General features: G+C 37.1%; 1 protein-coding gene across 1 annotated transcript in view; it reads left to right on the forward strand.

Moving 5' to 3' along the window:
* The window catches only part of foxk2b (forkhead box K2b), a 34,258-nt gene extending 17,547 nt beyond the window's left edge, over nucleotides 1–16,711 (forward strand). Inside the window, exons 2-9 of the mRNA XM_059561764.1 lie at nucleotides 7,416–7,607; nucleotides 9,083–9,227; nucleotides 10,549–10,695; nucleotides 11,556–11,749; nucleotides 12,059–12,255; nucleotides 13,419–13,634; nucleotides 13,718–13,930; nucleotides 15,043–16,711. Coding sequence (XP_059417747.1) covers nucleotides 7,416–7,607; nucleotides 9,083–9,227; nucleotides 10,549–10,695; nucleotides 11,556–11,749; nucleotides 12,059–12,255; nucleotides 13,419–13,634; nucleotides 13,718–13,930; nucleotides 15,043–15,236 — 1,498 coding nt within the window. The 3' untranslated portion in view covers nucleotides 15,237–16,711. The remainder of the gene's footprint in view (nucleotides 1–7,415; nucleotides 7,608–9,082; nucleotides 9,228–10,548; nucleotides 10,696–11,555; nucleotides 11,750–12,058; nucleotides 12,256–13,418; nucleotides 13,635–13,717; nucleotides 13,931–15,042) is intronic.
* Nucleotides 16,712–16,957: the final 246 nt, after the last annotated feature.

The following is a 16,957-nucleotide window of genomic DNA, read 5'->3' on the forward strand; positions in this document are numbered from 1 at the left end:
CAATCAATTCACATGAATAGGCCTGTACTTACTTTTCTTGGGTTAAATTCCGTATTTTCTTGCATTTAATATGCCTCTTTGCATTGAATTTAAAACCCTTTTCTCCATTTAAACTTAAATACTACACTAATTGTATTAGGCTATACATAATAACGGAAAATAGGATACAATTCATAACACAAACGGTTGATCTGCATGTTTGTCTTCGCCATAATAATCAATGCATGTGTGTCTCACGCACAATTTGTGAGAGTTAGCAACCATGCTTTGTCATCGTTGACACAAAAAAAAGCCTTCACCTGATGTTCATCAGTAATAATGTCCTTAATTAAATTAACACTGTTTTTGAGTAGTTAGGCCCTGTGTCCACCAAAGCGTTTTTAGGCAGCTGAAAAAGCCAGGCGCTCTGCTGAAAACACCCACCTGTCAGTGCTTGAGAGCGCTTTTTGTGGGCTGCGTTTTTTCAGTTGAGACCACTGATCTATATTATATCTTATATCTATATTAGGCTTAAATGCTCTGGATGCTCAGTAACCAGCAATATTAATTTATATTCCATTTTTCTCGTTGTTGCGCTTGTTGACACGTCGATGTAACAAATAACTTTTGTGACAGTTGATTGGTGTGTAATTTGGCCCGCCTCTTCTGCACTCTGATTGGTCAGCTGACTAGAAAGTGACAGTGATGAGCGCAGCATTTTATCAAAAGTTGAACATTCTTCAACTCTTGGCGCAAGAGAAAAAAAAGCCCAGCGCGAATAAGATGCTCAGCGCTTGGCATGCTCATGGCGTTTTCAAAAATGTGGCGCTCCCATTGAGAACAACTGAAAAAATACGCTAGCTGCGGGGAAAAACGCTTTGGTGGACACGCGGCCTTAAGATTACTAGATTTAAAATGATTTTTAATTCAGAATGGGTGCAATGCTAGCTTTTTTTCTCAGAATTACTTTAGATGGCTAATTTACAATCCGATAGTGAGCTAGCATCATAAGATAAAAAAACAACTATTGACAGACCAAGATTATAATAAAAGTGACTGTCCGATTCTAGGATAAACACTTATTCAGTAGCAGTAAATTAGGTGTACCAAACAATCATAAAACGTATTATCTTACCGTCATCGTGAGGTAATATAATGAGGAAGGATCACTCTGCCAGCCAATCACACAGCGACGTCGCACCCGCAGTCTGTAAATTCCTTCAGAAAACAGTGTTTGGCGCACTTGAGGGTATTTTTCAGACGCACATCTAATTTGAAGTAGCTTTTTATTTTATTTTAGTTTGATTTGAAAAACCAGGGGACCCCCCCAAGGTCATTTTTTTGGGCCTTATGGGGGGTCCCTTGATGCTTATGGGGGGTCCCGGACCCCCCAGCCCCCTCTCAATTTGAACACTGGTGGCACGGACACTCATAGCTGTGAAGATTGCGTGCACAGAGGAACGCAGTTGTCAGCGCTGTCCTGTGATTATTATATACTATAAGATATTACTATATCTTATTATAGCATATTTTTCTACCTTTGAAGGAACTAGGCTATTTATAACCCCCAGCTTCACAATAATATAGAGACAGTATGACTAATTCACACACGCAATCACTTGTACTGGTACTGTTTACCTTTAATCTTTATTGATCTCTTACACCGAGCAATAATATGTTAGAAATGTTACGAACATAGATAAAATAACTGCTGATAGTGAGCTATGATCGCTCTTTCAATAGGAAAAAATATCCCACCATTAATAGTCGATCTCAACCGTCTGGCTGAGGCCAATCTAAAAAGACGCTCAGGACAGTTGACAGAACGCTGCTGCGTGATGACACGAAAGCGTATCATTTCACGTGTTATTAAGCCTTGCCACTTGCAAATGTAAACGTTCAAAAGCCTTTAAAGCATTCAAACACAAGACCCGGAAAAGCTGCACACGCGGAGAGAGAGCCGTGTCTCACAGACAGCAACATTGAACCGAGCTCTTGTCTGCAAAGTTCTCCTTTAACCTCAATCGGTCCTTGGGGTCAGTATGACCCCAATCGACTTTTCATTAGTTAAAAAAAAGGATTCCCTTCATCTCAGAGGATTAAAATTTTGTGACTTTTCCTACATTATCTATCTATACATACACAAAAAAACTGGGCTTGATTCAGTTGTTCTGAAGATGTGTAAAAAAAAAATTGCTTAATCTGGTCATTGGGGTCAATATGACCCCAATTGAAAATGAATGGGAAATGCAAAAAAACATGTTTTTTTTCCATTTGTCCCCCCAAAAAATAAAATAAATGCAACATAAATCTGAAAATTTTCACACAGAAATTAAGGCCTGGTACTTGAGCACAAATGCAATGTAGAAAACACATGCTCACACACACACACACAAACACACACACACACAAACACACACAGGTATGCCACAGAGAGCATTTGTATAGAATTTGGCAAATACGATTTGTCAAATAAAATCAGCCACACATGCAGAAAAAAATATATAAAGGGGTGAGACCTAATGTGCGCACACAAACACACACACCTACACAACCACACACACACACACACACACACACTCAGAAAGAGACGCTCTCCACTCTACACGCTCTCTCTCCCTCTCTTACACTCTCTCACTCACTCACTCACACACACACACACACACACACACACAAACACAAACACAAAAGACACTTACACTCACACACACACACAAAGACACTTACACTCACACAGAGACCCAGGCACACTTGCCCTCTCTCCCTCTTTCTCTTACTCACACTTTCTCTACATCTCTCTCTCTCTCTTACACACACACACTTACACTCACACAGACACACAGATACACACACACACACACACACACACACACAGAGACACTCACACAGAGACCCACGCACACATGCTCTCTCTTGCCCTCTCTCTCTCTCTCTCTCTCTCTCTCACACACACACAGAGAGACACACAGGCACACATAATCTCTCTCTCCCTCTCACTCACACTCTCTCTCTCTCTCTCTCAAACACACACACAAAGACACTTACACACACACATACACACACACACATAGAGAGAGAGAGAGAGAGAGAGAGAGACAGATAGAGAGAGAGAGAGACACAGGCACACATGCTCTCTCTCCCTCTCTAACTCACATTCACTCACAAAATGTGTATGGAATGATTATTTTATGTGTTTTACACCATGTATTTCACATATTTTTTGGTAGTTTGGTATTGCTTTTATGTTCAGTGTTCAGAATGTCATTGTAAAAAAAAAAATATTTGTTGTAGGCCTATACTTTTCCTCCTGTTTATTTCTGGATATTGCTGTTGGTTATTTACACTTTTTTTATTTTGTTTACATTCTAAAGTTATTTTTTTATTTTATTTTTTATGCATTTGAATCATTCAAATGTTCAATAATATGCAACTACAGTCTGACTCAGAGTTGTGTCCTTTAGGTGTGACCTAGGTGGCATTTATGAGCAGTTGGCCACATCCAGTAAAATGAATGGCTTTCAATGGCCCTCTGGTGGTCAAAACAAGTTATTGCTTAAATACTAATCTCCTTAGTTTTTTCACTAACCTCCAGATGGCAGCATTCTACACATAGCACCTAGATCTATATCCAGAAACAGTTTAAAATAAATTTAGATAATAATTTAAGTGATTTTTTTAATAAAAAAAATGATATTTCACATGCAAGCTAATGGTGTAGTTGCAGATTTGTGTGTTAAATGGGTACAAAAGTACTTCAAATCTCCCAAAACACAGCATAAATGCATAGTTGAGGAGTAAACAAAAAAAATGATATATTATTTGTATTATTGAAAATGTATATTTTTTCTACAATTATGCTTTCAATTTTGGGGTCATATAGACCCCAACGACCAGATTCGTTAACAGGAAATGAGGACCATTTGAGGGTTAAGTTCCTCCTGCACCTCAACGAACAAAAACAAATCGCAGTTTAAACAAACAGAAAAGGATGTGTAAGAGCCCACTTCAGCACCGCGGTGTTCAGGGCTCACGCAGAGAGGCGTCTCAAAACACTTGAACACCGAATTTGTCTGTTTTTGCTCTTGTACCGACAAATACATAAAAAATATGTGAAAATACCCGTCTTGGATAGTATGTTCGAATAAACTATTAGTTATGTCTTAAGTTAAAATAAACAGTTGAGAAAAAAATTGTATGTGTATAATATTGGATGCATTCATTGTCTCTTAAAGTGTCTGCGCTTAATAGGGCTTGGGCGCCGCGTTGCATTCTGGGATGAACAAATAAACAGAACGAACATACAAATTAAACACTTTCAAACAGGGCCCACTGGTACAACCTGAACCGGGGCCGCCGCAAACCCCAACTATGGCCCTGTTTACAGTACAAACCTTGTAATTGAACTATGAGGGCAAAAAAAAAAAAAACAGAAACAAAATAATCGTTCATTAATCGTAATCGAGGTAAAATGTTCAATTAATCGAGGTTTTGACTTTAGGCCATAATTGTCCAGCCCTACCATGTGTGTGTGTTTGATGAAAAACAATTAATAACAGTAGGAATATCAATATGATGTAATAGAAGAATAATGTACACATATGAATTGCATATGACAAATATAGAATTTTTCAGAAATAATTTGTATTCTTCATATATCTGACTGCTTATATTTATTTACTTCACAAAATTGTATAAATGTGAAGTAAAATTTAAAATTGAGGATGCAGTGCATCGTCAATGCATTGTGATAACGAATTGAACCGTATCGATGACATGATGATCGTATCTGAACCGAACCGTGAGTTCAGTTTTTTACCTCATTCATTTAGATTGGACTTGGTCTTGTTTGAGCTGTCCAGAGGTGTTGCAATTATGGTGGCTGAGTGACCAGACTTTCCTTCAAAGGGACTTTGATGTTAGTTGGTTTGTTGCTTTTTTTGATTAAAATCATCATTGGCTAAATGAAATTATTGTTAGTGTGTTTTAAGGAAAGAAAACTAAAAATAAGTCCACTCAAATAACGCGCTGATGGGAAATTTCTATGCAGTAGCCTATACTTGCTTCTGTTTGCAGTAGCGCTACTGTGCTGTAACATGGTGTAGGCTAGTTCAGCTACGCTGGTAAAATGATGCTACCTTCAGTGACGCTATGCTCTGCCCATATGCTTTAATAATAATAGCTTTGTAGGACTATACATAATTTGGATAATTTGTCCAAAAAAAAAAAAAAACTTCTGAAAACTCTGTCCAGTTTTATTGTTACTTTCAGTAAAAGTGTGGTTATTATTTCTCTTTTTATCAAGTATCATTAAAATTGAATTACATTTTAACAGTCTTACAAAATGACTTTATATTATTTAATAAAATAATAAATAATCATTAAAATGCACTTTCAGTTTTTGTTCAAGTGCATCCAGAATTTTCCGTTTTGGCCCAGAATTTTCATTTCTGGAAATAAAAATGTTCTGGAAAGTGATTTTGAGCTTCACTGTGATGGTACCACGAGGCGGATCTCAGACTTCTTGGGGATGTAGATTTGTAATTGTGAGTGGAAGTAGGCGGGTGCGAGCCAAAACCGCTAGCTAGTGCAAAGAGATAAAGAGAGGTGGGCCTCTTTTGGGTTTGTTGAAGACCAGTCGTGCCGCTGCATTCTGAATCAGATGGAAGTCCAGCCAGAAGAGGATTGCAGTAGTCCAGGGTAGAAATAACAAGGGCCTGGGCAAGAAGTTTTGCAGCATGCTCCATTAGAAAGATAGAGCTGTGTGTCATCAGCATAGCAATGGTAGGAGAATCCATGTGCCTGTATGATGGGAATGTCACAATATATTTCAAATAATATTTGTATCGTGACATAAGTATCGTGATAATATTGTATCGTGAGGATGCTTTTTTGATGAGCAAAATGAAATTGAAAATAGTATCAGTCACTTTAGCAATAAAAAACTGATTTCAGATCAGCACAGTTTCTTCTCACGGCTTTAGTTTCTTAAAGTTGAGTCCGGATGTTGGGCGTAACTTGACTCAGGACCGTATTTATTCCAGACACGTACGAATGGTGTCTCTGTTCGTGAACAAAGGTAGAAATCCTTCTTTCATTTGTTAGTGAATAAGCAGAATTCTGGATAATTGAAGTCACTGGGTGTGATTGGGGGCATGTGTGCAGGCCTGTGTGCCAGGTCTACAGGGGCCTGGCACAAAGTTTAGTACAAGCTTTGGTACAGAAACACAGCGCCCAGTGCCAGCCATATGGACCGTGATGCCGGAGTGGAGAGACTGGCTCTTGTCCACCACAGAGGAAAATCTCTCCACCGTTTCTGAACTCCTTCAAGAGGGGCGCTTGTGTTCTTTAAGAAATGTACCAGTTTTGATGTGTTTTCGTTCTCTTTTGTCTTCTCAGATTGTTCAGTTAAACTGCTATAAAAATCAAAGTCTTTATAAAGCAATGTCAAGAATTTATACCTTAATAAAACGTGAAGCAATGTTTTCTTGGCCTAGTTGAGAAAGATTAGAAGAGTACATGCATTTGTAATTGTATTTTAACATTATTATAATAATTTATAATGATCTTGGAATAATTATTTGTAATTTTGTAATTCATTTTAAATTATTTGTATTTATTCATTATTTAGTTTGCAGTGGAATTATTTTTTTATAAATTAATATAAATATTTATCTTATAAGTATAAATATAACAATATTAAAAAAGTTTTTTTAAAAAAAGGGCTTTTTTCAGTTGCATTTTATTTTGAAAAAAATATATATTTATTAGTACATTTTATAATTTATTGAACACGGTATCTTAATGTAATGCTGTATGATTATGAATAACTGGTTCCTGTGTGAGCTGTGTTTGTTCATGTTTTGGAGGATGAAGTAACTTGTGTACTCGTGGGGCTGTTAGTGTTAACACTGAGTATTACTTCGTCAAGGGGTGGTTAATTTTAGCATCACTTAGAGATCTACTTATACTCCTGGGTTTTATTGCCACAGTCATTTAAGTCAAAGAAAACTTCTGTTTGAAGCACGTTAGCAGTGTTTACATGCATTTAATAAACCGATTACACTTATTGAATGGACTGCACATATAAACATCCTAAACTGTGAGTTTCTCTGTTTCTCTAACCTGTTTTTGTGATTTTCAGTTTGCATGTAAACATTTAATGTGCTTGTTCCCTAGGACACAATTGTAACACGTGAGCTGAATGTGTTTCTGTGTTAATTTTGTAAAAATATTTACACTTGGATTGATATTATGATTTCAGACTCCTCTTAAAATGTTAGCCCTCTTCTCTAACTTAAACATTCCACCCGTGTGTTTTGGATGCATGAAGTGTTGTTTTGGCCGCAGATCTCATTTTTAGGTTCATGTTGATGCTTGCTCGATCCATAACGATTATGTCTCTTAGGTTACATAATTGCTTTCTCTCTCTTTCTCAGGTGCACATTTCGGTTCCCAAGTACGAACATCAAGATCACATTCACTGCGCTGGCAAGTGTTAAGCGTGAGAAGCAGGAATCGGAGTCTCCGGTGAAAGCGGTTCAGCCACAGATCTCCCCTTTAACCATTAACATCCCAGATAACATTGCTCACCTCATGAGCCCCCTGCCCTCACCCACCGGCACCATCAGGTACAAATACTTTGTAATCTACACACACCATCAGGAAACACTTTATAAACAGCACAAAAACAGCATTACCAACACAGACCATCAAGTACAAACACAGCATTACCAACACACACCATCAGATACAAACACACCATTACCAACAAACACTATCAGATACAAACACTTCATTACCAAGACACACCATCAGATACAAACACTTCATTACCAACACACACCATCAGATACAAGCACATCATTACCAACACACACCATCAGATACCAACACTTCATTACCAACACACACCATCAGATACAAACACTTCATTACCAACACAAACCATCAAAAACCAACACTTCATTACCAACACAAACCATCAGATACAAACACAGCATTACCAACACACACTATCAGATACAAACACAGCATTACCAACACACACCATCAGAAACCAACACTTCATTACCAACACACACCATCAGATACAAATGCAGCATTACCAACACACACCATCAGGTACAAGCACTTTATTACCTGCACACCATCAGGTACAAATGCAGCATTACCAACGCACACCATCAGGTACAAACACGTCATTACCAACACACACCATCAGGTACAAACACGTCATTACCAACACACACCATCAGGTACAAACACGTCGATACCAGCACATACCATCAGGTACAAACACGTCATTACCAGCACACACCATCAGGTACAAACACGTCATTACCAACACACACCATCAGATACAAACACTTCATAACCAACACACACCATCAGATACAAACACTTCATTACCAACACACACTATCAGAAACCAACACTTCATTACCAACCCAAACCATCAGGTACAAACACTTCATTACCAACCCAAACCATCAGGTACAAACACAGCATTACCAACACACACCATCAGATACAAACACAGCATTACCAACACACACCATCAGGTACAAACACGTCATTGCCAACACACACCATCAGGTACAAACACGTCATTACCAACACACACCATCAGATACAAACACTTCATTACCAAGACACATTATCAGATACAAACACAAGCATTACCAACACACACCATCAGGTGCAAACATTTGATTACCAACATAAACCATTAAAGATTAATGTTTTTACTTTATTTTATATTATAATTTTTTTTTACTTTTAATGAAATCAACATTTTAGCAGAATGATATGAAAGCTTTGTTTGAAATATTTCAAGTGCATTTGAAACAGAAGCTGTGACGTTCTTGTTCATTTCGAGTTGGTGATTTTGTGTGTTTGAGTTTGAATTGCAGCTGTGTCCTTAATGGACTACTTTGATTTGATTGATTTAATTGAGTTTGGCTGCTACACAAATGAGGCAGTTTCCTGTTCTGCATAGAAAATTAAACTTCCTCCTTTCCTACGGTCCATCTGTTTCCATTGCTCTATTTCAGATGTTGTTTTTGGAATGTTTGGTAATGCATTTCTGTCGTTCCTCTGTCAGCGCTGCTAACTCCTGTCCATCCAGTCCGCGTGGTGCGGGATCGTCCGGTTACAGAATGGGCAGGATCGTGCCTGACCTGCAGCTCATGAATGATAACTCTCAGTCTGAGAATGACAAAGAGGCATCAGAAGGAGACAGTCCAAAGGTAACAAACTTTCTGTACTGATAAGCCACACACTATCGGAGATGTAACGTATTTTCCACACTATAAGTCGCACTTTTTTTCATAGTTTGGTTGGTCCTGCGACTTCTAGTCAGGTGCGACTTGTTTATCAAAATTAAATTGACATGAACCAAGAGAAATGAACTAAGACAAATGAACCAAGAGAAAACATTACCGTCTACAACCACCAGAGGGCGCTCTATGCTGCTCAGTGCTTCTGTAGCCTTCACTGAAAAAATAGAGCGCCCTCTCGCGGCTGTAGACGGTAATGTTTTCTCTTGGTTCTAAATAAATGCGACTTAGAGTCCAGTGCGACTTTTATGTTTTTTTCCTCATCATGACGTATTTTTAGACTGATGCGACTTATACTCAGGTGCGACTTATAGTCCGAAAAATACGGTAGTAACCAGAGACATCTATGATACAAGTCAAAAGTTAGGAATGAATAAGATTTTTGTTAATGTTTTGGAAGAAAATTTCTTATTGCTTACCCAGGCTGCATTTATTTGATTAAAAATACGGTAAATAAATGTGAAATATTATTGCAATTTAAAATAACTGTTATCTGTTTGAAAAAATCAAATCTGGATTTTCAGCATCAGTCTTCAATATCACATTATCCTTCAAAAATCATTCTATGCTTCAATATTTTTGTGGAAATGGTGATCATTCAAATTTATCAGTCAAGTATGATTAAAAAAAACAAGAAAGAAAAATATTTAATACTTTTAATTTAACAAGGATGCATTACATTGACTAAAGGTGATTTTATGATCTTAGATCATTGTTGTTTTTCAAATAAATGCTGTTCTTTTGAACTTTCTATTCATCAAAGAATCCTGAAAAATAAAACGTCTCAGTTTATCACAAAAGTAAAAAGCAGCACAGTTTTTTCAACATTGTTAATAATTAGAAATGTTTATTGAACAGCAAATCATCTTATTAGATACGTTTTATATTATATTTTTGAATCATCATGTAAACACTGAAGACTGCAATACTGATGCTGAAAATTCAGCTTTGCATCACAGGAATAAGTTACATTTAAATATACATTTACATACTGAACAGCTATTTTAAATTGTAATGATATTTCCCTTATTTCATTTTTTTTTTACTTTATTTGTAATCAAATAAATGCAGTCTTGTTTAACAGAAGAGGCCTCTTTCAAAAACATTAAAGCATTCAAATCTGAATTATTCAAAGTTTTTGTTCTCATAAAGTACTCTAAAAACTATTGATCGAATCTAAATGAGTTAATCTTAAAGGTCAGATCTTCTAATAGTCTCTCTCTTTCTCTAGGATGACTCCAAACCTCCGTACTCGTATGCTCAGTTGATCGTTCAGGCCATAACGATGGCGCAGGACAAGCAGCTAACACTAAACGGCATCTACACACACATCACCAAGAACTACCCGTACTACAGGACAGCAGATAAAGGCTGGCAGGTCAGTCCCACACCGTCAGATCAGCTGAAGACTATGCTGTTAGAACTGAACAGACAACCTAAGAAAGGAGTTACAGTAAATCATAAATCTGGATGATGTTTGAGAAAATTAATGCTTTTTGAACGCTCTCTTAGCGTTCTGTTTTTAAGTAGGTAAGTAGTCAGTTAACTGTTTAAATGACTGTTTAAGTAAAGTTTTTGTCATTGAACTATTCATTTTTCAAGAGATTTATTCACAATCACTGGTTCATCCAGTAACAAGACAAGCGTTTATGAATGAGACTGAATTCAATTAAATTATTATTTTTTTTTTTCTAAGATTCTTTTTTTTTTTTTCGGAATTATTTGAACTTTTTTTTTTCAACAAAATAATTTGTGATTCTCAATTCATACAGAATCATACATCTGTAGTATGCATGCAAGATGATGTCCTGCATGTACTATTTTTTCTGAAACATTACAATAATTTTGGAATATTTATTTAGGATTATACGTTTACATTTTAATGTTTAGTAATCTTTTTTTATATAATTTTCTAACTTTACCTTTTTTGTACTTTACTTTGTACAGTACTTTTTGTACTGTAAATTAAAATTTTAACCTTTATGTTTGTCCGATTTAGACAATGTTAGATATACAGTTGTAGACTTGTGTATCATATGTATCTCATATTTTTATATATATTTTTTATATTTTCATAGTTATTTGTGTATTGTTAATAATTTTTTTTTTATGATTTAGTTTATAAAAATACCAAAATTACAAAAATAGTTAGTTACTTGTTTACGATGTCTGTCAGAATCTATGCATCAGATGGAGGATGATGTCACTTGACAGTATGAATGAATTTCTCTGTCTCAGAACTCGATTCGTCATAACCTGTCACTGAATCGGTACTTCATCAAAGTCCCACGCTCACAGGAAGAGCCGGGCAAGGGCTCGTTCTGGAGGATAGACCCGTCATCTGAGAGCAAACTCGTGGAGCAGGCATTCAGGAAACGCCGGCCACGGGGCGTCCCATGCTTCAGGACCCCGATGGGACCCCTCTCATCCAGGTCAGAATCATAGTACTTTAAACACACAATGTTCTTATCAGTGTTGAAAACAATCGTCCTGCTTCGTATTTTTATGGAAAGTCTGAAACATTTTAGTCTTTCAGGATTCTTTGATAAATAGAAATTTCAAAAGAGCAGCATTCATTTGAAATATAAATATTTTGTCTTTACTGTCCCCTATGCTCAATTTAATGCATCCTTGCTGAATACAAATATTTATTTATTTTGGAAAACAAATCTAACTGACCCCAAGCTTTCAGGCGGTAATGTATGTGAAATGCGTGCTGATGTGTTGGTCTCTGATTACAGGAGTGCCCCGGCGTCGCCCAATCACTTGGGCGTTCTCTCCGCCCACTCCAGCGGTGTGCAGACCCCCGACAGCCTATCACGGGAAGGCTCACCGGTTCCCATAGAGCCAGAGCCCGCCTCTGCCCCGCCCCCTGCTGCTGCTGTCCAACCCAAGCTCGCTGTGATTCAAGAGACCCGTTTTACCCAGAACACCACAGGTACTCGAACATAAACAAACATCCACTCTAAGAAACTCATGATCTTTTATATCATTTTTTATTATTTGTATTATCTGTTTTGGTCTAATTTCAATAATATGCAAACAAACTTGTCTGTAACGCTAACTGTAACCATGGTGTTGTGGCAAAAATATTGTTACAAATGTTATTACATTATTCATATCAGGGCTTGTACAGCCTTTTGAGACAAAAGTGTTTCCAGCACTTTAAAGCTCCATTTTGAATGTTATTTTCAACGGGATGACCAAAATATACGGTGGTGAATAAACGCTTATGTAACATAAAAAATATGCATCAATTCACCATTATAACTTGTAGATGGCAGCAGAGGAGCACTTACTGGCTTATTAGTCATTCATTTATACTTTTTCCTTTATATTTTGAAATAATAAAATAATTATAAAATCACTATTGTAAAAAATCTAATCATCAGTAAATCAGATTTTGTCAGTTTTGCTTTTTTTTATGTATGAAGTAAAAAAGTCACAAAGTGCTTTGAAAAACAAACTTTTGTTCAATTTGCAACTAAATCACACACAATCACTGAAGTTGTTGGTCAGTTTCATATAAGACTAATCTAATAAGAGTACAATATATATCTTTTCAACATAAAAATTTGATTTTGCAAAAAGCGATCTCCACTTCAACATTCTATTCTCAGAAAAGTGTAATTCATCAAGTGATTATTTACACAAGAGAGAGAAGCTGTGTATGTATGAATTACCACCATGTGTTTCTCTGTTTTAACAGTGAAGCTGTGGCTTTAATTCCTTTAGAAACAATGATGTTACAGCTCCTTGTTGAGAAAGATAATATAGCTCTTGAGCGACATTGATAAAACTGTGGGGCAGTGCTAAAACGTTTGTTGCTGAATGTCTGTGCGTGCACACACAACGTGATCTGTGCGAGTGACTAAACGTGTGCGTGAGATACAGTGAAGACATTAGTTTAGAACTCTTTAGAATTTTTCTAAATGTAGAAAGTGTTAATTTATGCAAAGATAACCTACCAGCAATGAAAAAATCTACTAGTATGACTGTGAGTGCATTATTATTTATGGGCTTTTCTGTATCCGTCTGAATGTGTGTGTCAATAGTGCATCAATTAGTTTACAGTAAGTGTGTGCTTGTTTCCTCTCTCAGCGTCTCCCATCACCACCCAGCCAGTTCTCATTGCGGTCCAGCGTCCGTTAACGCAGACACTCAAACCGGTCACATACGCTGTGGCCGCCCCAGTCACGTCCTCCACGTCTGCGCAGCCGCTGATGCAGACGCTGCATGTGGTGCATCAGATCCCTGCGGTGGCCGTCAGTACAGCAATCAAAACAGAGACTCTGGAGAATGGAGAGGAGGTCAAAGGTGAGCACTGAGGTCCAGGCACTTCACCTGGTTTGGGTGCTTCAGATAAAGTCAGTAGCTAAATGTGTTCTCTCTCTCTTTAGTGAAGGTAGAGTCAGTTCCTGGCATCACTCATGGCTCTATAGGCTCAGCCAATAGGATCATTCAAAGCAGCACTGCAGCCACACCCCTCCAGACGGTTACCATAGTGCAACAAGCCCCATTGGGCCAGCACCAGCTGCCAATCAAAACCATCACCCAGAACGGCACTCATGTAGTGCCCATCGCCACAGCGATACAGAGCCAGGCTAACACAGGTATTCATTCACACACTAAACATTAATCATATCATCACAGGACAGCAGAATCTGAAATCATATTCTTTCTTTTTGTTGTTGTTGTTCCCTTCATTTTATATCTGAAGAAGTCATGAAAATGGGTGAACTCTTAAAGTCATGGTCATTTTAAGTATTGAAAATGACGTTTCTATATTAAATTTCTATATTTTCTGTACATTTCTGTTTTTTTTTTTTATTATTTCTCTGGCTCAGTCTATCCCAAAGTAACTCTTGAATGTGAAGAAATTATAGTAGTGGAAGTGCAACACCTATGACTTAAATTAAAATAATCCATTTTGTATTAAATATTCATTAACCCTTTAAAGTGAAGCAAAAGTGAATTCTAATAGCAATAAAGAAAATAAAAATTAGGCTAATTCTAATGTCAAAGAAAACCCAAAACTCAAAGATTAAGCTCTTGAAATTGATGAAATTAAGTCACAATTCTTATTTACTACTGTAAATTATACTCACCAAATAATATTTTGCACATCTGCTGTTAACCCTTTTTAAGCAACACACAAATGAATTCTAATTCCAAAAAAGCTCAAGGCTTAAACTCTTGAAAGTGAAGAAATTAAGTTGGAAATGTATATATATAATTAATATTCTTATGAAATATATATATATATATATATATATATATATATATATATATATATATATATATATATATATATATATATATATATATATATATATATAAAACATTTTTTTTTTTTGACATCCATTGTTAATCCTTTGAAGTGAAGTAAAAAATGTCAAAGAAAACCAAAAGCTTAAGACAAACTCTTGAAAGTAAAGAAATGGAGTCATACGTGTTGTAATTTTTTTTTTTTCACAACTGCTGTTAACCCCTTGAAGCAAAGCAAAATGAATTCTAATGTCAAACCCCAGTCCTTTAACTTTTGAAAGTATACTTATTTATTTTTTTAATTTACAGTGCAGTTGTTTTACAGTAGTATTAGTGATTATATATCTGTCTTAGAAATAATAAAAGTAGTGCTTACTAATAATAAGGAATCTCTGATAGCACAGCAAGCAACTTGAGAGAGGTTTTTAATGTCAAGCATCTCTTTCTTTGTGTCTAGTGTCGAGTCCGTTACACATGTTGGCCGCTCACGCCTCGGCGTCAGCCTCCCTCCCCATGAAGCGGCAGAACGGAGAAAACGGGAGCGAGCCGCCGGAGAGCAAACGATTGAAAACCGAGGATGAAGAACACGCAGTCACCACCGACCCGAACGGGACCGCTGCGGACACAAACTCCACCAACCAGCACAATTAGACATCCATTAACCTCCACCACCTCCACTTTCCCTCCCTTTATTCTGGTTTTCTCTTTTCCTTTTTCTCATTCTCATCACGGTTTCTCTTCCATCCAGCAGCTCACAGTGCCAAAACTGAAGGCTTGGACAATAACTCTTCAAACCGAAGCAAAAACGTCAAAAAAAGAACCAAATGCATAAAATCCTATCCGTTACTATCCGTCATTTTCTGTAGCAACCCTTCTGTCTGTTTTCCGTTTTAATACTCGAACACCTGATTGAACAAAAACTCACACCTCGAAACACAAGAGCAACTGCCACCTGGGCATTTTTTTACAAACTTTCACCGATGTTGGAGGCGTTCGTTCAGCTTGGATTCCGTTCTTTGGTGATGTTTAGTGACTCGCAGACAAAATTAAAAAGGAAAGATGCCCTCCGGATGTGCAGATGTGGATCCGCTGCGCACTCAGAAGGATTCTAGAACCTCCGGAACTTGTGTGTTGCTCACAGCAGTCTGAGAATTCCAAATCCGGATTTTTTGGCGCTGACAGCGGAACACTGGCTTCGATCCAACATTCCAAAGTTTGGGAGTCCACTTACAGAGGGTGAAAAGCCAAGAGGATGTCCTGGAATGGAATTACACTCCATGAACCACAAATAGGTTGTTGTCTTTAAAAAAAAAAAATAGTGCATACTTGGGTTGTACGTGGAGCCAAAGGGATCAAAATATTCCGAAACACATCAGATATTCCTTAACTTTCGGCAGCTAGCCTGACAGCATATCCCACAATTCCCTGCAGTTGTCATAGTGGGTAATATGCAGTATTTTGTCATTCATACGTGGAGCGTAGGATCTGGGTGTGTTTTCATTTATAGAGACGTTTTAAAAAGTAATAATAACAATATATATAAGCAGCAGCGTATGAGCAGAAGTGGACAGGCGATGTCCAGACTGTGTCTGTTTTGTGAAACTAAGCGTAGTTTCTTTTCTAAGATGGATAAAAATGTATCAGTGGAGTATTTCCTTCCTATGTTTTTCCTTTTCTGTTTATTTTTTAAAACCGGCTTTGTTACACCGACATATTTTCATACAGATGCTGGAGTGGACGTGTCATTTCCATGTGAAGTCAAACTGTTTTCATTCAGCTTGCATGTAAGGGACTAGACAAACGTACCTGTGCCGTCGATGTAATCCAGAAAAAACAAAAAAGAAGCAAGATTCGAGAAACCGCTTTGAATCAGACCAGATCTGCACTTGATTAGACTGTTCTTTTTGTTGACACTTTCTCGGTTTCCTTTCCCGTTTCGTTACGCTTTTTTTTAGGCTGTATTGGTGTAGGCCGGTTCTGTCTGCTTAATGATTTGATTCTGGTCAGGCTGGTGAGTTTGACAGATTATATGTGTTTCAAACAAAAGCAAAAAAAAAATATGATTGATGTTTGTTCTGCTTCAGTGGGTCAATGCTTTTTTTTTTATAAATTAATTTAAAACCATACGCTGGCTGTGTTCTTGTCCTTTCTTCAAAGTTCAAATTCAAAGGTTTTTAAAGTTATTGAGGCTGGATTTAGAAGTTAGATTCTCAAATGAAGAGTAAAAGGTTTTTAGGGCTGATTCAGTTTACACAGGATGTTTTCCAAATTATTTAAGTGTCCCAAAATGAGATGAGTTGTGATTATCCACAATCAAATTTCAGATTGCTTGATGACTCAAAACTAAAAATCTGGTCATTCCTCAGATGACC

This window comes from Carassius carassius, chromosome 1 (genome assembly GCF_963082965.1).
Source record: "Carassius carassius chromosome 1, fCarCar2.1, whole genome shotgun sequence".
NCBI classification, from domain to species: domain Eukaryota; kingdom Metazoa; phylum Chordata; class Actinopteri; order Cypriniformes; family Cyprinidae; genus Carassius; species Carassius carassius.